Here is a 24733-nt window from a genome sequence, read left to right as displayed (position 1 = left end):
TAAAGAGATTCGTCACTTCATAAATCTTCTAGTTAAATAAAATACAAAGAGGGATATGGTAGGTAAGAAGAGTTTGTTTTTTTTTGCTGCATGCTCATGCTCAAATATATTTATCCACTCATCCATCAGAATTTAAATGCATCGTTCTCCTTCTATAATACTTTTTATTATGGTGTTATTTCTATGTTCAGAAAGTTGGGCTGGATTAAAATAAATGGTTTTTGAAAAAAATAAGATCAAATTATAGAGCGCATTTTTAAATTTTCTTAAAAATCTTCCTTTTCCTCCATGTAACTCGAAAAAGATAAGAGATAAGAAAAAAGATACCACACAAAAATGTAGGATTTTTTCAGATAAAAATTTGCTTTTTATTTTTCATTACTGTATCTCTTATCATTTTCAAGTTACATGGAGAAAAAGGAAGATTTTTAAGAAAATTTAAAAATGCGCTCTATAATTTGACCTTTTTTTTCAAAAACCATTCATTTTAAACCCGTCCAACATTTTGAACATAAAAATAACACTATAATAAAAGTTATTGTAGAAGAAAAACCATGCATTTACATTTTGGTGGATGGGGGTTAAAATTACTTCTCATTTTTTCTTAAAATACATTAGTTATCAATTCTGTTTGCAGCATATCTCGCTTAGTTTTAATGTAATGGACCTTTAATATAGCTCATTTTAAAGGAATTTTCAAGCACTACAAAAGATATTAGTAGCATTATAGACCTAAAATCGACCGTTTCTCTGTTATTTCAAGTTGAATACACCAATTTGAGAATGTACCAAAAAACAAACTATTTTCACCTACCATATCTCGTTTTGCATTATAACTAGAAGATTTATGAAGGCAAGTGTTTCTTTGTTTTTTTATAACCTACGAAAATGTTTAATAAGTATAGTTTTTTTAGTTAGACGCATAGTTTTTAAGGTTTTCGCAAAAAACCGTTCGAAAAGGTATTATGTTTCAATGAAAATGGCCAATTTTCAACCACGAATATCTCAAAAAGTATTGAGTTTTAAAAAATATATATAGAACAGTTTTTGCTTAGAATTAAGTTCTCTAGCGAATTCCGTGGTAATTTTAACCAAAAATTTTTCCACCCCTAAGAAGGGATGGGAACCACCCCCAAGATAAAAGCACACATCCGCATAGGGTAGATTTTGAATAAAGAGATAAGTAGAGGCTATTCTCAAAATTTCATTAAAATCCATGCAGTAGGATAGAATTCGGAGGTAATATCCTATTCTTGCTCCCATTGACTGGCGTATTATAGGTTACTACGGGTCTTATCAATGTTCTGTAGACAGTCATTTTGGTTCTTTTGTCTAATAATTTCGATGTCATCGATCTTTTACTAGCATAGTATGTACAATTCCCGCTGGAAATACGTGCATTCATTTTGCTACTTACGGAGTTCTGATTCATTTCTGTGACCAGATATGTGAAGGCATCTACACGTTCAATAGTATAGTTATCTATTGTGATATAATTTTCATTGTCACGTGTTCTTTTGACAGTCATGTACTTCGTTTTTGCTTCGTTTATTTTAAGCCCCCTTTTTTCGTGCTTCAGAATCAAATTTCTTTGAACGCTTCCATTAGGCGTAGCTTGTTCCTACTGATAGCTACATCGTCTGCATATGCAGTAATTTGTACTGTCTTGGTGTTTATATGGCCAGTTACATTGGTTTTTCTGATGACTGACCCACTCTGACTCACTCACTGACTGAAGCCAAAATATCTAATGAGATTAATTTTAGGGAAAAGATAAGAAATTAAGCTTTACAAAGAAGAATAAAGTATACTGATTCTGGCAATAAAAGCGTTTGAATCGAAATGAAAGTAGATCATTCATCTGTAACCAAAATATAAGGAATGTAAAACGAATTAAGCAGCGACTGTGACAGATACAAAAAATACCGAGAAGAACCAAAGAATGGTTAAATAATTTATATATTTTATGCTAGGGCGTCATTAGACATTAAAAAATGCGTTCGATAGGGGTGCGTGTTGTCTCCATTGTTATTCAAGCTTTATTAAGAGGAATAAACGGAAAAAATAAACAAATGGAAAGAATAAACAAACAAAACGTTATAGCAATAAACGGAAAAATCTTGAACAACAGAATATAGTATATTCATAGAGGATTAGAAACTAACGTGAAGAAAGCCAATCTATAAAACTTTAATTCGACCAATAACATGCTATGGCAGTGAAGCCTGGGTCCTGAAAGAAACATCCAAAAACAAACTCGACACATTCGAAAGGAAAGTACTGAGGAGAATACTAGGACCTGTGAGGGAAAACGGAATCTTCAGAAGTCGATACAACAACGAACTTTATCAACTTTATAAGGAAGCACCCCTGTCAGAAAGAGACCGGTTGGAAAGCCAAGAAAGCGCTGGGAAGACACAGTAAACAGCGACGCATAAGCCGTTTTAGGAGTCCGTGTATGGAGAAGAGCAACCACAGACAAGCAAGAGTGGAGGCAAAAAATTAAGGAGGCCAAGGCTCAATTTGGGCTGTAATGCCGTAGAAGAAGAAGAAGAAGTGAAGAAAGCCAAGTTCATGATTGTTATAAGGTGACATATACAAGGGGCGCTAGCCATCGATGAAAAACAGATATGAAGGGTTAGTAACTACAAAAATCGAGAAACTTGGATAAATAGGAAAAACTTCTTCTTTTTCTTCCTCTTTATAAGCAATTCTGCTTGTTCATTGGCGAATTGATACCTCTATAGAAGATTGTCACTCCATCTTTTGCGCGGTCGGCCGATACTTCTTCTACCGATTGGTGACTATTTAGACCATGCGTTGTCTCCTCCATTCTGCTTATGTGGTTATTCCATTCTTTTTTTCTATTTAGTGTCCATTCGTTTATACACTGTTCGTTACATTTTCTTCTAATTTCTTCACTCCTCTTTTGATCTCTCAGCGTATTTCCTGTAATTATTCTCAGTACCTACTTCATCTCTGCCGTTTCCAGTAGTCTTTGTGTTGTGGCCGTATCGGGTCTTGTTTCTGATGCATATGTCAAAGAATAATGAACAAAATGAAATAAGAACATACATTGAAATTGCAGGCAAGCTTTTGTTCAGAAAGACGAAAAGGTTCTTACTGATCATAAATCTTAAGACAAAATTATAACAACAATTATACAGTATTATAAAATAAGCGTTACAATTTTACGTTTTATCTACTTTGTTAGGGCCACCGCAAGGCTGAGCGGCGCCCGCGTGCTGGATATATTTTGGCGCCCTTTAAATCCACCTATATCCAATTAAGGTGAAACAGTAGCGATCAACAGGTAGCGAAAACGCGTTCCAAGATTGCGGCTGTAATTTTGAATATTTTTTCGAGATATTTGGCACACGTATTCTTAATATAATAAAGAATGGCGGTACAGGGCCCAATTTGAAAAATATATTAATATGTGGAAATTACTCTGTAATTAAATACAATATTAAAAAAACGAGCCTGTACCGCCATTAAGAAGAACAAAAAAATACACTTTCTTCAAATAAACTTTTTTGTCCGATGCCTAGATTTTGTGTCATTTTGGAACTACTAATGAAATAAAAAATTTTAGTAGTTCCAAAATGACACAAAATCTAGGCATCGGATAAAAAAGTTTATTTGAAGAAAGTGTATTTTTTTGTTCTTCTTAATGGCGGTACAGGCTCGTTTTTTTAATATTGTATTTAATTACACAATATTTTAATTAAATTTAATTAAATACAATATTAAAAAAACGAGCCTGTACCGCCATTAAGAAGAACAAAAAAATACACTTTCTTCAAATAAACTTTTTTGTCCGATGCCTAGATTTTGTGTCATTTTGGAACTACTAATGAAATAAAAAATTTTAGTAGTTCCAAAATGACACAAAATCTAGGCAGCGGATAAAAAAGTTTATTTGAAGAAAGTGTATTTTTTTGTTCTTCTTAATGGCGGTACAGGCTCGTTTTTTTAATATTGTATTTAATTACAGAGTAATTTCCACATATTAATATATTTTTCAAATTGGGCTCTGTACCGCCATTCTTTATTATATTACGAATACGTGTACCAAATATCTCGAAAAAATATTCAAAATTACAGCCGCAATCTTGGAACGCGTTTTTGCTACCTGTTGATCACTACTGTTTCCTCTTATGAAATAAATCTATAATTTTTTATTCTTTACTCCTTTTACAACAGAAATTGCAAGAATTCAATTTTTTTTGTAACTAATTTACTGATAATGGCAAAAAAACAAATAAAACTTTAATATGTATATTAGTTAAGGGCGTAGGCGTAAAATTTCGGGTCAATGTGTTTTAAATGCATTCATTTTTTTCGAATCCTGAGAAAACTAATATGTAAGAAATTTTGAAAAATTTTAACGCAGAATGATAGATTATATTATTACCGAGGACCGAAGTCCCTTAGAATGACCAAAAAGTTCTTTTGAATGAGATATTTGAAATTAAAAATTACGCTAAATTTTCTTTTTTTTTTGACCCCTGTAATTTATTAAAATAAACATTATAGAAGTTTTCAAGGACTTTCGGCCCTCAGTAAAAATGCAATCTTTCATTCTGCGTATAAATTTTTCAAAAATTCTTACATACATATTATTTTTCTCAGGATTCGAAAAAAATGAATGCATTTAAAACACATTGGCGCCAAATTTTGCGCCTACGCCTTTAAATCTAGAAATCGATATCTTAAATCTAAATTGAATTAAATAGGTGTTTTTCTAAATTTGACGGCAGCAAATTCGTTTATAATATCTTTTAAGTCAATTCTATTGACGAGCTCTTGCTCGATGGTTAATACATCTTTCCTGTACCATAGTACAGCTCCAACAATTTTTAATTAAATTTAATTTTGAAAATGATCGCTCGCCAGAAGCAACAGACACCGGTAAAGTGAGGATGATTCTTCGTGAAACAGTGATATTTGGTAAAGATGAAGTTAGATTATTTTCAAATATATATTGAAGAATATAAGTGGATCTGATGAGTTGGGTAATTGAAGTACCTAATTATAAAGCTTTTATCTCGCTAAATAAATCAGTTGCATCAATCTTTACTTTTGCCTCCGTCTTTACTGGATCAGTTATTTTTTGTTGAAAAGCAAGACAATGTTTTAAAATATCATGGTCACTTAATGTAAAAATATCACTGAAAAAACCAAAAACATTATCATAATAAGACATCGTATCAAATCTACTATTCAATGAATTTGATCAATTATTCTAAAAAAAATAATATTTTAAACGCGGTTTTTGGATCTTGAAATGTCTCGTTTCTATTTTCATAATCGAAAAATTTTAGTTTATATTTTCGTTTCACGATATTTAACGAAGGAAAACCTTGTTCATCAGCTGCCAATTTTCCCACTTGGGCAATTATTTCCTCAACAACATTTTCACATCTGTATTTTTTTGGCCATTGGCATGATAAAGTTGATTTCACATTCAGATTATAGTGTAATGTGTAGTGTGTGTGTTAAGTAAATGTCTTGTTATATAGTAAAGTCTATTTCATTGTCTTTACAAAGAGACGCTAATTGTATCCAAACGTCTCTCTTCACCGATCCCACAAGGATAGAAATTATTTCTATTAACTGATTTTTAATAAAGAAAAATTTGGTAATCAGCTGGGATTCATAACTCACAACCCTTTGATCCAAAGGTCGGCTCTCTTACCATTGAGCCACACAGGGCCGGCGACAACGGGCCTGCAAGTGATGCTGCACTGCAGGCGGGCGCCCCTATTTGGTGGGCGCCAAAATGAGCTTTTTGCTGCTGGTGTTATACAAAATACATACTAATTTTAAAAACCTAAGGGGAATTATGCTACGTTTGCAGGCGGGCACCTTATACCTTAGCGCCGGGGACCACAGAAGGGGGAGACTGTAATTTTTAAAATGATCAACTAGATTCTTTAAATAGTTTTGACATACTTTAATGTCAATTATTGTATCATTTTGCTTATAATATTTATCTGGAATAAACATGATACCAAATAATCATTATGATCTCTATAAATAAATCTAAATGATTGGACATTTAATAGTAAAGCACTTGCTTTATGTCTACTTGCTATCAGAATTTCAAAAACGGTAGTTTATAAATAAATATAATGGTACATATTATTTTTATATTACTATCTATGCCTTTTTATAGCATGCATTATTTATCAAATTGGGTGTTTCTATTAAATTATTAAAAAATCTATTTAACCCAAAACCCAAGCTTCCACCGTTAAAATTTATTTTTCAAAATTTGAATTCCTCGTCTCAAAAAAACCCTAATGCCAAATTTTTATGAAATTATTTTATTTTCAAAAATCCACGAAAGTTTCAAATCTGGACAGAATATTACAACACAACAACTTTTGACATCTAAACAAATTTACGATTTACGGATAAGTACTGTAAAATAGGTATTCCCATATTATATAGTTTTAAAAAAATACAATAATATATAGTAGTAAATTATTAACACCAAATATAAAATAAGATCTTAATTATTTTTTCATTTATAAACAATTTTTTTTATTTTTGAAATTTCTCGAAATGTTCGTTAAAAATGTAAAATTAAAATTGTATAAAAAATGAATATCTCGTTAAAATAAATATTTCTTATTTGCCAAACCTTCGGTTTGGCGCCCTTTTCGGGCTGCGCCCGCGTGCGTCGCACGCGTTGCACGCCCGGTTACGGGGGCCCTGTTGTTGTATGAAATGTAAAATTGGACATTAAAGAGATAAAACAAATAAAGAAGTTAGAAGCACTGGAGATGTGGTTCTGTAGACGAATGCTCAAAATACCGTGGATTCAGTCAGAGAGTTATGATACCAATGCCGAAGTGCTGATAAGACTTATCATGGAAGAAAATATCAAAAGTAACATCAGTGGCGGCTCGTCAGAGGAGGCAAGGGAGGCTCAGCCTCCCCATAAATTTTTTACACACTCTACACTGTTTTGTTTATCATGAATCGCGAAAACAACAAGTACAACTCTCACTATTATACAACGTGTAAATTCCATATTATCACTAATTATCCATACGTACGGAGCATTAGCATTAGAACGCTGATCGCGTCTCAGTTTTATTACATATTATTGTAGGCAGGACCCTGGGTTATCCCGAGATGCATGAACGGAGCACGGAGCCGAGAAGCCCAACAGTCTCCGTTGCTAATGCTCCGTGCAGCGCAGCAGGCGTTTAAGGAGACCCGGTCTCCTAACAGTGGCATCTACGGTGCCATCACACGCTGCCCGGAGATATACCAAGGGAGGCAGAATAGCTTCTCGGCTCCGTTGCGTGGTTGCGTGCGTCTCGGGACAACGAATTTTAGGGTCCTGACTAAAAATAATGAAAAATCTAAAAGTGCGAATTTTGTTATGAAATTTGGTATGTGGGGTTATAATAATATTTGGAACAACTTGCTCAAATAACTTTTTCCGATATCTCTAACTCAAAGTAAAATATCGGTAATTTATGGTGTTTTTGAATTCGCAGTAGGCCGCGTTTAGAATTAAAAAAATTCAGTTGAGTATCTTAAAAAAATTGAAGCTTCATTACAGTCGGAAAAATGAAAGAATACCCATGAACGAACATATAAAACACGCTATATTTTCCTGTCACCGTGTCACAAAGAAAATTGCCCAGCGCAAGTACATGTAATAATAATTATTACATGTACTTGCGCTGGCCAATTCTTTGTGTGACACGGTGACAGGAAACTACAGCGTGTTTTATATGTTCGTTCATGGGTATTCTTTCATTTTTCCTACTGTATGTATGGACTGCAAAACTTCAAATCTGTATTTATTTTGATATGCGAGGTATCTATTTAGGTACAAATAGATGGAATTATTAACAAATAAACGACACAAACTTTGGTATTAAACTTTTACAATTAGACTAACTATTTTTAAAATGATATGATATCATGAAATTATGAATTAGGATTATATTATGAAATGTAAATAAAAAATGGTCAAAAAATGGGGCCTTAAATTACATTTTTTGGCGCATTTTTTTGCTAGTGCAAATTTGTCTAGATATTTTACAGTTAGGTATAGCCTCCCCTATTGTAAAAATCACGAGCCGCCACTTGTAACAGAAAGGTTGGCCGAAGGAGGATTTCCTGGCTGAGAAACCTTCGAGATTGGTATAATTGCGCCCAGTAGACTTCCTCAGCGCAGCTGCAAATTAAGTACTGATAGTTGTTATGATAACAAACCTTCGATAGAAGAAGTAACCACAACAAGAAGAAGGTCAGCAACCAATAAGGAATACATATGCCCAGTCGGAGATTTATAAAGTCTTCTTCTTCTTCAGCCTGTTTGCATCCACTCCTGGACAAAGGCATCCCCGCGAGTTCTCCATTCTTCTCTGTGCTATTTGGTGCCAATTTCTTTCCATTTTTGCTTTGATGTCGTCTAGTCATCGTTTTTGTGGTCTTTCTCTACTACAACTATGCTCGCGTGGTCTCCAATGTACAATGCTTCTCGTCCACCTTTCGATGTTTTGTCGTGCCACGCGTTCTACCCAGTTCCATTTATTTTTTATCCAACATAGCACATAGCTCGCTCGATCGCCCTCTGTGTCGTTCTCAATCTATTGGCTAATACCTCTGTAAGTGTATTTATAAAGTAATGCTGAAATAAAACATAACTGATATGGTTCCATGACATCTCGTAACGCGACAGTTCGTAACCGGACAACTGGTAACGGGCAATTCGTAACAGCGACAGTTCGTAACGGCGACACTTCGTAAAGGCGACAGTTCGTAACTATACACATTCGTAACGGACAATTCGTAACGTCTAAATTGAATTATTCTGTTTATTTCTGTTAACGTGGAAACTCAGCAATGTTATTACAATTGTAAATGAAATTATGTATATCAATTTAACGAATCAGTATCAGAATAAACATTTTTAAGGCATTTATATTTCGTGTTTTAGAATATAATAAAAGTATTTAAACCAAGTATTGAAGTATTAAAAGCCATCCCTTGTATCAACTATAACCGTTGATTGAATACCCCAACACTATAACCAATCACAAGGTTTATTATAATAACAAATGTTTTAATCTTTCCTTTACAAAATGTTTACTAGAAAATTGGGAATGTCTAAAGACGGTTGTTGACTTAAATATTTCACGAATTACTTCATTATTCCTTTGCCTAGGTATAAAGATGGATAAACTTTTAAAAATATTGTTAAAAGTTTGTATGTATTTATAGTCTAAGAGCTAGTGACGGTCGTCCTGTAAGGCTAGAAATTTTTCTAGTGATAATTCATAGCACACCAAGGCTAAAAACCATGACCTGGCAGGCCTCAGTGGTGCACGTGTATCTACCAGGTGAATCGAAAAGTGCAAATTTAGGGGGTAAAATAAACTTTCTCCTGTAAGGTTTAAATTTAAGTATGTGTTTGAGTAAGTCATTCAGAAGAAATGTGTACAATGACAGGCGATTCTAAAGAGCATAAGACCTTGCCAGGCGAGGGGAAATATTAGGGGTTTTTCCTAAAATTATGCTTTTTGCATCGAACAAAGTTTTTTTCGGTTTTTTGAATCATTCCAAACAGAAAACGTCTTTAGTAATTTTTCTCTTAAGTTAATAGTTTTTGTTATATAAGCGATTGAAAATTTTGAAAATTGCGAAATCGGCCATTTTTAACCCTAAATCGGACATTTATCTAAAAATTTCAATCTTGCCAAGATACGTAGATATTCTTTAAACATTGATTGATGAAATCCCGATGAGTTTTTTGCAATACAATATCGAAAATCCCTTTGTTTTTTTAATAGCTAATCAAGCAGGTGCGACACCGTAGTATAAGTGAGGACGTTTGAGTTTGCATAAATTCATTATCTCGAGAATGGGTTTAATTTCAAGAGAAATCCTCAGAGAGGTCGATTTTTATTTTTAAATTAGGACTTTTTGGCATATATATATTACTAGTGACGGCATCCATCTGAGCGTGATGACGTAATCGATGATTTTTTTAAATGAGAGTAGTGATTGTGTGATAGCTTATTTGAAAGGTTATTGAATTTTCTATTCACTAATATAAACATTAACATAATTATTTATACAGGGTGTACAAAATTTTTTTTTTATTAAATTAACTTTGATTAAATTTGACAAATAGAAGAAAAAAAATTTTTTGTACACCCTGTATAAATAATTATGTTAATGTTTATATTACTGCATAGAGAATTAAATAACCTTATTTAAAAAAATCATCGATTACGTCATCACGCCCAGATGGATGACGTCACTAGTATTATATATATGCCAAAAAGTCCTAATTCAAAAATAAAAATCGACCTGTCTGAGGATTTCTCTTGAAATTTGCCCATTCTTGAGATAATGAATTTATGCAAACTCAAACGTCCTCACTTATACTACAGTGTCGCACACGCTTGATTAGCAATTAAAAAAACAAAGGGGTTTTCGATATTTTATTGCAAAAAACTCTTCGGGATTTCATCAATCAATGTTTAAAGAATATCTACGTACCTTGGCAACATTGAAATTTTTAGATAAATGTCCGATTTAGGGTTAAAAATGGCCGATTTCTCAATTTTCAAAATTTTCAATCGCTCATATAACAAAAACTATTAACTTAAGAGAAAAATCACAAAAGACGTTTTCTGTTTGAAATGATTCAAAAAACCTAAAACAAATTTGTTCGATGCAAAAAGAATAATTTTAGGAAAAACCCATAATCTTTCCCCTCGCCTGGCAAGGTCTTATGCTCTTCAGAATCGCCTGTCATTGTACACATTTCTTCTAAATGACTTACTCAAACACATACTTAAATTTAAACCTTACAGGAGAAAGTTTATTTTACCCCCTAAATTTGCACTTTTCGATTCACCTGGTATATACACGTGCACCGCTGAGCCCTGCCAGGTCATGGTTTTTAGCCTTGGTGTGCTATGAATTATCACTAGAAAAATTTTTAGCCTTACAGGACGACCGTTAGTCGGAGGGTTCACTAGCTCTTAGACTATTAAATATTTGTTTGTGTTTAAAGACTTTTAATATATGTATTCTGAAACACGAAACATAAAATATGTTAAACATGGTTATCCCGGTACTGATTCGTTAAATTAATAAACATAATTTTAATTATAACTGTAAAAACAGTTAGTTTCCACGTTAACAAAAATAAACAGAATAATTATTCAATTTGGACGTTACGAATTTGTATAGTTACGAACTGTCGCCGTTACGAAGTGTCGCCATTACGAACTGTCGCTGTTACGAATTGTCCGTTACCAGTTGTCCGGTTACGAACTGTCGCGTTACGAGATGTCTGGTCACGAACTGATATAGGTATATTATTCTGAAGCTATTTCCTTGTGGCACCTTATGCAATTTACAGTTTTATTTGGCCACAATTTAAGTTTGAAATTAAATTTATTTGACGTTTCGACTTCCACTTCGGAAATCTTTATCAAAATACGAATATAACGATTTTCGAAGTGGAAGTCGAATCGTCAAATAAACTTAATTTCAAACTTAAATTGTGGCTTATTCGCAAATCAGATAGTAAATTGCATAACTGATATATAGGGTGTCCAGAAACTCTACCGACAAACGAATACAGGAGATTCCTCAGATAATTTTAAGACAAATTAACCCAATTCACTTAGTCCGAAAACGCTTTCTAAGGGAGCTAGAGCTATTTGAAGATGGCGTCTGGTAATTAGTTTTTCTTAAATACCTCCGGAACGCTTCTATTTAGAAAAACAAAAATTGGTATGCGTATTTACCTTCCAGAGATAAATCGATTACATCCATTGCAATTTCTAGTACCGGTCATAGGCGTCCGTTTTGGGTAGGGCAACGGTTACTTTATCGCATAACTTTTTTGTCTTTATGTTTTAAGCATTTTTGACTCTGGATTATTAAATTGTGAGGTATTCTTGTACTAAAAGGTACTCTTGTTTTAAGTAGATAGAATATACCGTTTTCTAGAAAAATCGATTTGAAAATGTTTCGTTTTTTAAATTTCAAAGAAAAATCAAAAGAAAAACTATATAGAAAACGAAAACTTGCACGTTTAATTATATTTCAGAGATGAATCGATTTCATTAATTGCGAATTTCTAGTATCGGTCATATGCGTCGGTTTTGGGTAGGTCAACGGTTATTTTATCGCATAACTTTTTTGTCTTTAATTTTTAAGCATTTTTGACAATAGATTATTAAATTATAAGGTATTCTAGTAGTAAAAGTTTCTCTTGCTTTAAGTTGGTAAAATACAACGTTCTTTTTTTAATTATTTTTCAATTTTTTTCAAATTTAAGAGACTAAAAATTTTCAAATCGATTTTTCTAGAAATCGGTGTGTCCTACCGACTTAAATCAAGAGTAGGTACCTTTTAGTGCTACCATACCTCACAATTTAATAATCCAAATTGAAAAATGCTTAAAATTTAAAGACAAAAAAGTTATGCGATAAAATAACCGTTACCCTACCCAAAACGGACGCCTAAGACCGGTACTATAAATTCGCAATGGATGGAATCGATTTATCTCTGGAAGATAAATATGCGTACCAATTTTTGTTTTTCTGACTAGAAGCGTTCTTGAGGTATTTAACAATTACAAGACGCCATTTTCAAAGAGCTCTAGCTCCCTTAGGAAGCATTTTCGGACTAGGTGAATTTGGTTAAATTGTCCTAAAATTACCTGTAGACCATCTGTAGCGCATCTGTAAAAATATTAGTACATTTGGATGTTGAGAGGTGACTCAAATTTTTTTGCAGAAATTGCTTGAAAATAAATCAAATAATAATATTTGAGTTATCCTCCCTCTCAAAAAAGTCCGGAACATTGTTTAAAAAATCAAAATGTCAAAAAATTAAGGAAAAATTCGGTTTTTTTCTTGGTTTTTTGATTATAACTTTAAAAGTATTCATTTCCGAGAAAAGTTGTACTGACATCAAAGTTGCATAATTAAATTTCTTACAATATAGAATTAGTTAAAAATTTAAAAAATAGTCACCCTTGTTGCAAAATAGCAATAATTGCGAAAAAACCATACAAAAACAGGTATTCGCATTTTACGTTTTTCAATCATTTATGCTACACTTAGAACCTTCATATTTCACCCACAAAAACTTTATGATACGGTAAAATATTACTGCAAATTTCATTAAGATCGGTTCAATAGAATTTGCAAAATAAATTTGGCAATCCAGCTTCCGTAAAAAGAATTCATTTTTTGAAAATGTTACAGGACTGAAAGTAAAGCAGATAGCAAGTTGAATTTTTTTTTGCGTGTGAAAGTCTACTGTACCTTTCATTTGCAATTTTGCAAAATTAAAATCGATTAACACCACGGCGTCAGGAATTTTTTTAAATAAACATTAATTATTGGTGCTACGCGCAGGACAGCGGATAGTTTCCTCTGATTGGGCATTCCAATAACCTTTGATAATAATTGATACATTTTAATTTTTATTAAATTTTGATATAAATAAATAAATTTGTTTATTGCAAAATAAAAACACATACTCTATCCTTGGAAATAACACTTTTATTAGCAAAAACTTTATTTGTTCATATATTTTAACTTAAAAAATAAAAGTTTATTATTTTTAAATATATGCAATTGTTTAAATAATATTTCACAAACTATAATAAAATTAGTTTGATTTTTGTGGAATTAAAATATTAAAATACAACAAAATATAGATTAAGAAAATAATATATTAGATAAAGATTGGAAGAAATTTTGGTGGAAATCAACTTGTGTGAATCGAATACTGCTGTCCTGCGCGTAGCACTAAAAATTATTGTTTATTTAAAAAATTTCCTGACGCCGTGATAATTAATCGATTTTAATTTTGCAAATTGGAAATTAAAGGTACAGTACACTTCTATAAGCAAAAAAAAAATTTCAACTTGCTACCTGCTTTAATTTCAGTCCTGTAACATTTTGAAAAAATGAATTTTTTTTGCGAAAGCTGGATTGCAAAATTTATTTTGCAAACTGTATTAAACCGATCTTAATAAAATTTAGAGTATTGTTTTAGTGTATCATAAAGTTTTTCTGGGTAAAATATGAAGGTCCTAAGTGTAGCATAAATGGTTGAAAAACGTAAAATGCGAATACTTGTTTTTGTATGTTTTTTCGCATTTATTGCTATTTTGCAACTAGGGTGACTAGTTTTTAAATTTTTAATTAATTCCATATTGTAGAAAATTTAATTATGCAACTTTTATGTCAGTACAACTTTTCTCGGAAATGAATATTTTTAAAGTTATAATCAAAAAACGAAGAAAAAAATCGAATTTTTCCTTAATTTTTTGACATTTTGATTATTTAAACAATGTTCCGGACCTTTTTGAGAGGGAGGATAACTCAAATATTATTATTTGATTTATTTTCAAGCAATTTCTGCAAAAAAATTTGAGTCACCTCTCAACGTCCATCTCAAAACAGATGCGCCCTGGACTACTGAGGAATTTCCTGTCTTCGTTTTCGGTAGAGTTTCCACATACCCTGTATATTGAGTCAGATTCAACACTTTAGTTTATAGAATACTTACTTTATAATTTTGATGAAAACATCTGAATTCATTTCATTTTCCATTTGTAAAAATACATGTATATTTTGACTTTCGTCATTATCTAATTTAATTTTTTTTTTCAGGTCCAACCCACGGAAAGCTTGTAGTGTGTTATGTGGGCAGTTGGGCAGTTTATAGACCAGATAGGGGATCTTTCACCATTGAACATCTAGATCCAAGTCTCTGCACACACATAATATATTCGTTTAGTGGATTAGATATTACACAAGATTCGTTAAGATCATTAGGTAAATATGCAGTACAATATTCGCATATCTTTGTAAATTGGCCATATTTATGCAAAACGTTTGAATGCCAACTTTTAAGTTGAAAAACAAGATCGGAAATATTATGATGGTACAATTACTACAATTTAAAAATATAGTTGCGACTTCAAATATTTCACCATGGAAATCAAAGTAGATGGCGCCTGCGTACGCTAACCACCTAACCACTTGAGTGGGAAACAATTAAGAGACATTCGTTGGCATTCCGTGTTTGATTTTGTGGTCAGCCCCAGCGTCTGATGAGGCCATGGGAGGCCGAAATGATGTCATGTCGCTGTGTTGATTACCAATTCAAACACAAGAAATTGACAAATTTTACTCCTACGCTAAATAGTAACATTTGTGATTATTTATCTACATTATTTATATTTTGTTAAAGATGCATTTCAAGATTTAACGGATGATTATGGAAGAGGAGGTTTTAAGAGAGTGACTGGTCTAAAACACAAATACCCCCACCTCAAAGTAACGTTAGCTGTAGGAGGATGGAACGAAGGTTCTGCAAATTACTCAAAACTTGTAGCTGATCCTCACAGACGAAGCAGATTCGTTGCAAACTCATTAGATTTTATTAAGTAAGTATTATAGATTCTTATAAACAAATTCAACAAATTCAAATTCAAAATTCAAATTCAAAACAAATTCAAATTATTTAATTTGAAATCGGTAGTGTTATAGATTAATATGTGGCAAAGGAGAGTTATCTTTATCGTAGTAGAAAACTGCTAGAAAACATTCATTGGAGTGGTTTCTCCAGATGACGAACAGTTGATGCATATACCCTTAGTATGGAGACAAGCTGAAATTGCTTTGCAAATTTTGTAAAGTTCCTAAAAGCGGGCGGCCGATATATTTGCTCTATTCAAACTACTGAAAGTATGAAGCCCTTTAAAGTTTTATTGAGAATAGACAAAAAACTCTAATATGCTGGGAAATAGTGGCACCATTAGGGTAGTGGGATATAATTCAGAAGATTAGGAATTTAGCCAATTCTGAGCATTGGTTATATATTCCTGGCTCTCTCTGCCCTGTCGATCTTCCATCAAAAGGCTGTGGTGTTCGGCGATTGTTCGAATCTCGATGGTGGGAAGGCCCGGGATGGTTGTACAGAAACGAAAATGAGTTGCCTCAACAAAAAGTAGAGATTGACGAAGAAGAAATCTGTACCGAGAAAAAGAAAAAGAGTTTGTCACTATTCAATATGACGTCCTACTATTGGCATCTGTTACTTTTCTCAGTACACAAAACTTTTAATAAAGACAACTTTATTTAGCTAAGATTTCTTTGTATCACGATATATCATGATACAAAGTCATAAATCTTTGTGATAGGTCTTTGTTCAATTACTTCTTTATGTGCCGTTTCCGCTTCGAAGGTTAGCAATCATCAGAGCGATTTTTACTTTTGAGACCGCGGCTCTAAATAATTCATTGTTACTACATCCAAACCGTTCCCTAAGGTTCTTCAGCCATGAGTTACGTCTCCTTCCTTTGGATATTATTCCCTGGATTTTTCCTTACATAATGACCTGGAGTATTAGATATTTATCTCCTCTCATCGTATGTCCCATATATCTCAGTTTTCTTCTCTTAATTGTTAGAAATACTTCTCTTTCCTTATGCATACGTCTCATTACCTCTACGTTGGTTATTCTATCGACCCATGAGTTCTTCAGTATTCTTCGGTACATACACATCTCGAATGCCTCGAGTCTCCTCACGTCAATTTTCTTCAGTGTCCACGCTTCCATCCCGTCGTATAATACGGATAGCACATAACATCTTAACAGTCGTATTTTTTAACTCGAGGTTTAAGTCCCGGGAGCAGAGGAGCCTCTTCATTCTTGTAAATATGCTTCTGGCCTGTTCGATTCTGATTCGTATTTTTTGAGAGCTGTCATTGTTTTCATTAATGGTTGTACGTAGGTATTTGAATTCTCTTACTCTTTCAATAGGTTGATTCTGTACATACATATATCTCACGAATTTCCTGAGTTGTCTTTGTATTCTCATATATTTCGTCTTGCTTATATTGAACGATAGTCCATATTCCTCATTTACCGCGGTCACTTTATTAAGCGCAGTATCTGTAGGTCATCATGTGATTCGGCTAAAAGAACTGCATCATCAGCGTATCTCAGGTTATTTATGATCATGCCATAATTCTAATGCCTACGTTTAGTTCATCCATTGCCATTGCCTTACTTAATATGTCTTCCAAGTATATATTAAATAATATTGGTAAAAGTATACACCCTTGTAGAGCGCCTCTTTGTATTTCTATTTCTTCTGATGTTATGTCTTCTATTCTCCTCCTGCTTTTTGGCCATAGTATAAGTTCAATTACTAATATGTGCGATTTTCAGGAAGTATAATTTTGATGGGCTTGACCTGGATTGGGAGTTTCCCGGTAAGAGAGGCGGAAGTAAAGAAGACAAAAACAATTTCCTCCTGCTTGTTAAGGTATGTATTTAGAAAAGATATTCTTGTGGTAAATAGACATTGTTGCATACAAAAATATATTGATTAACTCCGAAAAGAAGGTTTTTAAAAGCTAAATTCGACAGGTTATGTTCTACGAGTATAATCTACATAAATAATATCTCTTTTGCGGTTTTTAGGAATTAAGAGCAGCTTATAGAAAGGACAAGCTGCTCCTTACAGCTGCTTTTGGTGCTGGAAAAGATACTATAGATGTCGCTTATGACGTTGAGGCGTTGTCAGTATATTTGGATTATATTCACATGATGTGCTACGATTATCATGGCGCATGGGACAAAAGAACCGGGGCAAACTCACCTTTGAAAGGACCAGATGTTCTAAATGTGGTAGGTTTTTGTTTATGGTGTTTCTTTTTTGTTATTAATTTGCTTTCTCATTTAAAATGGTCGTTATTTGACAATGCTTGAGCTATTCTTTTTAAAATTGGTGCATTTATTATAAATATGATCAATACAGGAGAAAATATTTTTCTGTCACATCTCTTAATATCTATTGGCTTCGACTCTATGTAGAAGTAAATTTATTTCAATCTTAATATATGATTGAAATCAGAGCATCTTTTCCTTTGTGTGACGAGTAAAAGTTCTTACTCGCAACACTACATTTTGATATCTTTTATCGATATTATTATAAACCCTATAAACTCTCTCTCTCCCTCTTTCTTCCACTGTCTCCAATTTGAAAGTTTTTCTTTTAAGGTGTCTTTTGCTGGCCTTGTAAATAAACAGATTTTACGGAAGTAATAGTAATAAAAGTCATTTTACGAAACAGTTCTTCATCATAAAGTCAACTTTATTCTATTATAGTCCAGGGCGGATCTGTTTTGAGATGGACGTTGAGAGGTGACTCGTATTTTTTTGCAGAAATTGCTTGGAATTAACTCATATAATAATAATTGAGTTATCCTCCCACTAAAAGAGGCCCGGAACATTGTTTAAATAATCAAAATACCAAAAAATGAAGAAAAATTAGATTTTTTCTATTCGTTTTTTGATTATAACTAAAAGTATTTACTTCAGAGAAAAGTTGCACTGACATAAAAGCTGCGTAATTAAATTTTCTACAATATAGGATTGGTTAAAAATTTTAAAAGTTGTCACCTTTATTGCAAAATAGCAATAATTGCGAAAAAAACCATAAAAAACAAGGATTCGCATTTTACGGTTTTCAACCATTTATGCTATACCTAGGACCTTCATATTTTACCCAAAAAGACTTTATGACATATTAAAACAATACTGTAAATTTTATTAAGATTGGTTCAATAGATTTTGCAAAATAAATTTTAAAATCCAGGTTTCGCAAAAAAAATCATGTTTTCAAAATGTTGCAGGACTGAAAATAAGGCAGATAGCAAGTTGAAATTTTTTTTTCATATAGAAGAATACTGCACCTTTCATTTGCAATTTGTAAAATTAAAATCGGGTAACTACCGCGGCGTCAGGAATTTTTTTTAAATAAACATTAATTTTTGGTGCTACGCGCAGGACAGCGATGTTCGATTCACACAAGTTGATTTCCACCAAAATTTCTTTAAATTGTTATTTAATATATTATTTTCTAAGTATATTTTGTTGTATTTTAATATTTTAATTCCACAAAAATCAAACTAATTGATTATTGTTTGTGAAATATTGTTTAAACAATTGCATATGTTTAAAAATAATAAACTTTTGTTGTCTAAGTTAAAATATATGAACAAACAAAGTTTTTGCTAAAAAAAGTGTAATTTCAAAGGACAAAGTATGTGTTTTTATTTTGCAATAAACAAATTCATTTATTTACATCGAAATGTACTAAAAATTAAAATTTATCAATCATTATCACAGGTCATTAGAATGCCCAATCAGAGCAAACGTATCCGCTGTCCTGCGCGTAGCACCAAAAATTAATGTTTATTTAAAAAAACTCCTGACGCTGTAGTAGTTAACCGATTTTAATTTTGAAAATTGCAAATGAAAGGTACAGTATTATTCTATACCTAAAAAAAATTCAACTTTCTGTCTACTTTATTTTCAGGCCTGCAACATTTTGAAAAAATGAATTTTTTTTGCGAAAGCTGGATTGCAAAATTTATTTTGCAAAATCTGTTAAACCGATCTTACTGAAATTTACAGTGTTCTTTTAATATATCATAAAGTTTTTATGGGTAAAATATGAAGGTCCTAAGTGTAGCATAAATGGTTGAAAGACGTAAAATGCGAATACTTGTTTTTTTATGTTTTTTTCGCAATTATCGCTATTTTGCAGCAAGGGTGACAATTTTTAAAATGTTTAACTAATCATATATTGTAGAAAATTTAATTACGCAACTTTTATGTCTGTGCAACTTTTCTCGGAAATGAATACTTTTAAAGTTATAATCAAAAAACCAAGAGAAAAATTGAATTTTTCCTTCATTTTTCGATATTTTAATTATTTAAACAATGTTCCGGATCTTTTTGAGTGGGAGGATAAATCAAATATTATTATATGAGTTATTTCCAAGCATTTTCTGCAAAAAATATGAGTCACCTCTCAACATCCAAATGTACTAATATTTTTACAGATGCTTCCTGGTCTATTAGCTCTTTCATTAAAGCTAGACGAATTAAATACATAGCATACATTTTATTTTTAGGAATATACTATTAACTACATGTTAAGTTTGGGAGCTCCTGCAAATAAGCTAGTGCTGGGAATACCTGTATATGGCAGAACTTTTCTTCTGGAGGAACCTCTTCAGAGTAGAAGAAAACCAAGACTAGGTTCAGTTGCTTCAAACCTTGGATTCGCAGGTCCTTACACTAGGGAAGGAGGATTTTTGGGTTATAATGAGGTAAGTTTTATATTGTTGTTTATTTAGGATCTAAGAGTCGAAGTTCCTATAATAGGGGAGCCTTGGATCCTAAATTTGCAGTTACTAGCGTCATTGGGACCTATTGGGTTGTGAAGATTAGGTCTTAAAACGAAGTTAAGTTTTCCATTTTAGTGGGAATTTTCCATTTTTTAATGTAATTTTCAATTTCCAAAAATCGTTTTTTCCGGTAATAGCGCCATCTATCCAAAATTCCAAAAAATGCCTCGAAAACATTTTTACGTAAGGAATTCAAATCTGCAATAAAAGTTGGGGTTCCTATTTAGGTTTTTAAAGTAACCACCCACCCCACCTCCGTGGGGGTCGTGTTTGGTATCATTCGATAGATTTTTGAAAAATACTGAACACGTATTTTTCAAATTTTCGATCTAATGTTTATTTTGCGAAATATTCGCTGTTTTGTGAAATTTTGTGACTCACCCATTTCCTCCCTGAAATCGTCAGATTTTTGAAATATACAGTATTCTTCATGTACTTAACTTACCTTGTCTTAATCTGATGTTTTCGAATTTTTCTAACGATAGATTTTTTTACGGACTGTCCCCACCGCACGCCCCTGTATTAAGAGTCCATATATGGTAGGGTTACATTTACAGGGTACAAGGTTTCTCCTTGTGTGATTTTCTGACGCGTTCGAATAACGCGCAAAATCCCCGCTCGGGCTCCCCTACCAATATGATCTTTTTAAGACAGAATTGGAGCCGGCTAGAGAGCGCTATTTTTTGGCGGAAAAAAATAAGGAGGCATTTAATTTGAACATTAAACTTGTCTTGAGTATAAGAAATTTTTTAAAAGATCCCGCTTATGTTATTTTTATTTATGATTTTTATCATGGAATAATGAAGTTTGGAATTTGCTTTATGAAATTGAACTTCTAACCAAGCAAAATAATTATGCCAAAATAATTACAAAAAAGATACTTATCCTCGGGTTTAATATTACACTTAGGTCTAGATGGGTTATGTTTTTTAGGAACTTATCTTCTCTATTTTTTCTCACGAGGGAAAGTGTTTTAATATTTATGCCGCCATTTTTACAGGGCGATAGGATGTTATTTCAATTATTATATGTAAATATCTCGGAAAACAAGTGAAATTTAAACATTTTTTTACATTTTTTGCGGCCTTATTTGTTTCACCTAAAGGACAACACGCGCACTAAATTAAAAAAAATTTCTCCCCTAATTATATATCTAGTTTAATATTACTACATACATCTATGGGTTTAACAGAAAAACACTTTTTGCGGATTGGTTCTTTTCTACACAAAGCCGTCCACTTACAGTAATGTTTCTTTTTTTTGTAGATCTGCAAAGAACTGAAGAATACAACGTCAGACTGGAAAATCTACTGGGACGATGAATCCCGCACTCCATTTGCAGTATCCGAGAACAAAGTAATATCTTACGACAACGAACAATCCATAGCCGAAAAAGTTCATTTTGCCATGGAAAAAGACTTGGCTGGAACCATGGTTTGGTCCGTCGATACTGATGATTTTCATGGGGATTGCTCGGAAGAAGACAACGAGGACTTTGTCAATTTTCCTATTATGAGGTGTATTAATAAGTCGATAGTGAAGAGCCTTAATGATTTGAAGAATACCATTAGACATGATAGAAAAAATAAAGATGGTGGAAGTGATAAAGTTAGAGTTAGTTTGTTAGGATTAGTCGTTGTTTTAGTCTCTACCTATTTTATAATCTAGTCAAATAAATATTCTATTTTTTGATATAATTTATTTTTTTGTACTTTCCTCTTGAGCGAAATTCATATTTTTTGACATACCTCGTATACTGTTGATAAAATTTGAAATCTGATGATTGAATCTTAGGTTTTAGACCATGCAGAGCGTACTTTATGAAGATTACCTTTTTTTCGTAAAATTGATAATAAAAAAATTTCCCATAAGGCTCCAAGTTACGCAGACAGACTGGATACATTATCATAGACAGAGTGTCATGTTAAGCGAAGTGACGACACAATCTTTTTTTTTGTGGCTCAGTGCTGTTTCACTCTTACGCATAGTAAAGTAAAGAGGACAGTAGTCCTCCCTTTCCGTAAGTTTCTCGATACAATGTGCTAGAAAGAGATACTGCAAACCTGTCCAAGAGTTCTTGTCGTCAGGAAGCGCGGAGTTCCGTCTATGATAATATATGTCTATGATTTTGATACAAAATTTGAAGTTGGTAACCGATTTCAATCAATTTTTTTTTCAAAAGTCATTTAATTAAGTTTTTTTTGTTTTCGTGTAGTATACCTATTTGATGTAGCGTTCTCATACAGTGCGCTGGAATAAGTGTTACCCCCCTTAATAACTTATTTATTTCTAGCATTGAAGCAAAACGCTCGGACAGGTCGATTTTTAAAATAATCAAAGTATATTATAACATCAATGTTTCGAACTTTACGCGATCCCTCTTCAGGTGACAGGCAAAACTTTTATTTTTTTAAATGGGAAAGTACATCATGTGATAGCTCGTTTAAAAGCGTTTGAAATACTGATTACAAAAATGTATAATACTTTAATCCTTTTTAAGAGCGTAGGCGCAAAATTTTGATAGAATTGTTTTTAAACGTAGGGCCGGATCTAAGGGGGGCAGGCTGGGCAGCTGCCCGGGGCCCCCACATTTCGGGGGCCCCCACAAAGCCCCAAACATAAGAGGTTCATTTAAATAGATATTGGATATTGGCAGGAGATACAGGAACTCAACAATGTATGACAAGTATACGATGAAGGAGCGTAGGAGTGCTAATATAATAATTGTTCATGGTTATGTTTTTCACCTTCCACCGGCTGAGTGTATTGCTTCGTTTGTAAATTCTTATCTAGTGTTCGTACACATTGTAGTCACAGAGGATTTTGTGATTGGAAACATGCAGATTGTAGGCTTATGGATCACGAAATGTCTAAAGCAAACGAAAGCATTGGGCGTATTGATACTGAAATAGCAAAACAGGCCGAAGAAATAAAGAATTATTGGAAAATGGCAACTCAAAGACTAATTTTAGTGTAAAGTTTATTTGTGAAAGAAATTTAGCATTTCGCAGCGAAAATGAGTTGTCGAGTTCATCACAAAATGAAAATTAGTTGGGAATACTCCAGTTATTAGCTGAATATGATCAATTTTTGAAGCACCATATTTAAAAAAAAATATTCAAATCCTGGAAACGGACATGTCAACTATCTTTCATCAATTATGTGAGGAAATTGTACATCCGATGGGTCAAAACGTATTAAATGAAATAGTTTCGAGGATTAAGAAGTCAAAATATTATTCAGTTCATACCAGTCAATTCACTGTGATATTTCGTTACATAGAAGGTTTCACTCCTGTAGAAAGGTTTACTATATTTTTGCCAAATCGCGGTCATAAAGCAGAAGATATATTTAATTCTCTAATTACATTTTTGCAAGAACATGATATCAATTTGAAAAACTGCAGGAGACCGTCCTACGTTAAAGCGTCAATTATCAGTGGAAAATAAAATGGTGTTCAGGCTGAAATTATAGAACAAAAAGGTACATATCCATACGTGGGTGATCCGTGATTAGTGTAGCTGCTCAAATGGATACGGCATGCGCTCCCCTACATATAAACCTCAAACCGGTTGAATCAAAGAGGGTGAGCGCCGTGTGGCGAGCACCAACGTATTCACTATGTAGAGCTGCTACACCGAGCACAGAGCACCCACGTATGGATACGTACCTTAATATCTTGGAGTTGTGGATTCCCCGTGTCGCCCACTCTCTAAATTTAGTTTCAAAAGCTGCAACTGAGTGTTATCATGCAATAGCATAGCACAACATTCTTTAATTTCTTAGCTATATGTATTTTTCAGTTTCTCTACATATTTATAGATACAACTTAACAGAATGTTTAAAAGCTGAGTCTTTAAGCGACAGCAACGCAGACCGTGGCAAAAATATTATTGTTCCTAAAAGAGCAAATACTACTAGATGGTCATGGAGGTAATGCCGCAAAAGAACTAGTTAAAGGTCATAATCAGGTTAAAGGAGCATTATCCAAAATTTCGGAATACTATGAGCAACAATTTAAAACTCGTAGCATTGCAAATGGTTTGTACCTATAATCGAATGTGTTTACTGGAAACAGAGAGGATATTAGGGAGGACAAACAGCACAAGTCGCATTCTTCAAAATCCAAATATTGGTGGCAGCACTTAGATCACTTAAATAAATTACACAGTCAATATCAATACGTGACAATTTCGAAAGATATGCGAACATCAGAGAAGTTTAGAACTCAAAATTTTATCGCTATTATAGATCACTTCATTACCTCTTTAAGTCAGAGGCTTCTTGCATATGAATCCATTAATTCCAATTTTGGGTTTTTACATCATTTTGGAAAATTGGAAAATTTAACTCTCAATGAAATTGAAGCTCACTCACTAAAGCTTACCAATATTTATAGCAATGATTTAGATGAAAACTTATGTGTCCATCTGGTACAG

General features: G+C 32.9%; 1 protein-coding gene across 1 annotated transcript in view; it reads left to right on the top strand.

Moving 5' to 3' along the window:
• LOC114338583 (probable chitinase 2) overlaps window positions 1-21991 on the top strand; it is an 83907-nt gene extending 61916 nt beyond the window's left edge. The window contains exons 2-7 of the mRNA XM_028289184.2: window positions 14694-14858; window positions 15277-15472; window positions 17263-17359; window positions 17518-17724; window positions 20019-20216; window positions 21561-21991. Coding sequence (XP_028144985.1) covers window positions 14694-14858; window positions 15277-15472; window positions 17263-17359; window positions 17518-17724; window positions 20019-20216; window positions 21561-21962 — 1265 coding nt within the window. The 3' untranslated portion in view covers window positions 21963-21991. The remainder of the gene's footprint in view (window positions 1-14693; window positions 14859-15276; window positions 15473-17262; window positions 17360-17517; window positions 17725-20018; window positions 20217-21560) is intronic.
• The last annotated feature ends 2742 nt before the right edge of the window (window positions 21992-24733 follow it).

Source organism: Diabrotica virgifera, chromosome 4, assembly GCF_917563875.1.
Source record: "Diabrotica virgifera virgifera chromosome 4, PGI_DIABVI_V3a".
In the NCBI taxonomy this organism is placed as follows: domain Eukaryota; kingdom Metazoa; phylum Arthropoda; class Insecta; order Coleoptera; family Chrysomelidae; genus Diabrotica; species Diabrotica virgifera.
Note: the sequence above shows the minus strand (reverse complement) of the source record. Positions and strands in the feature narration are given on the sequence as shown.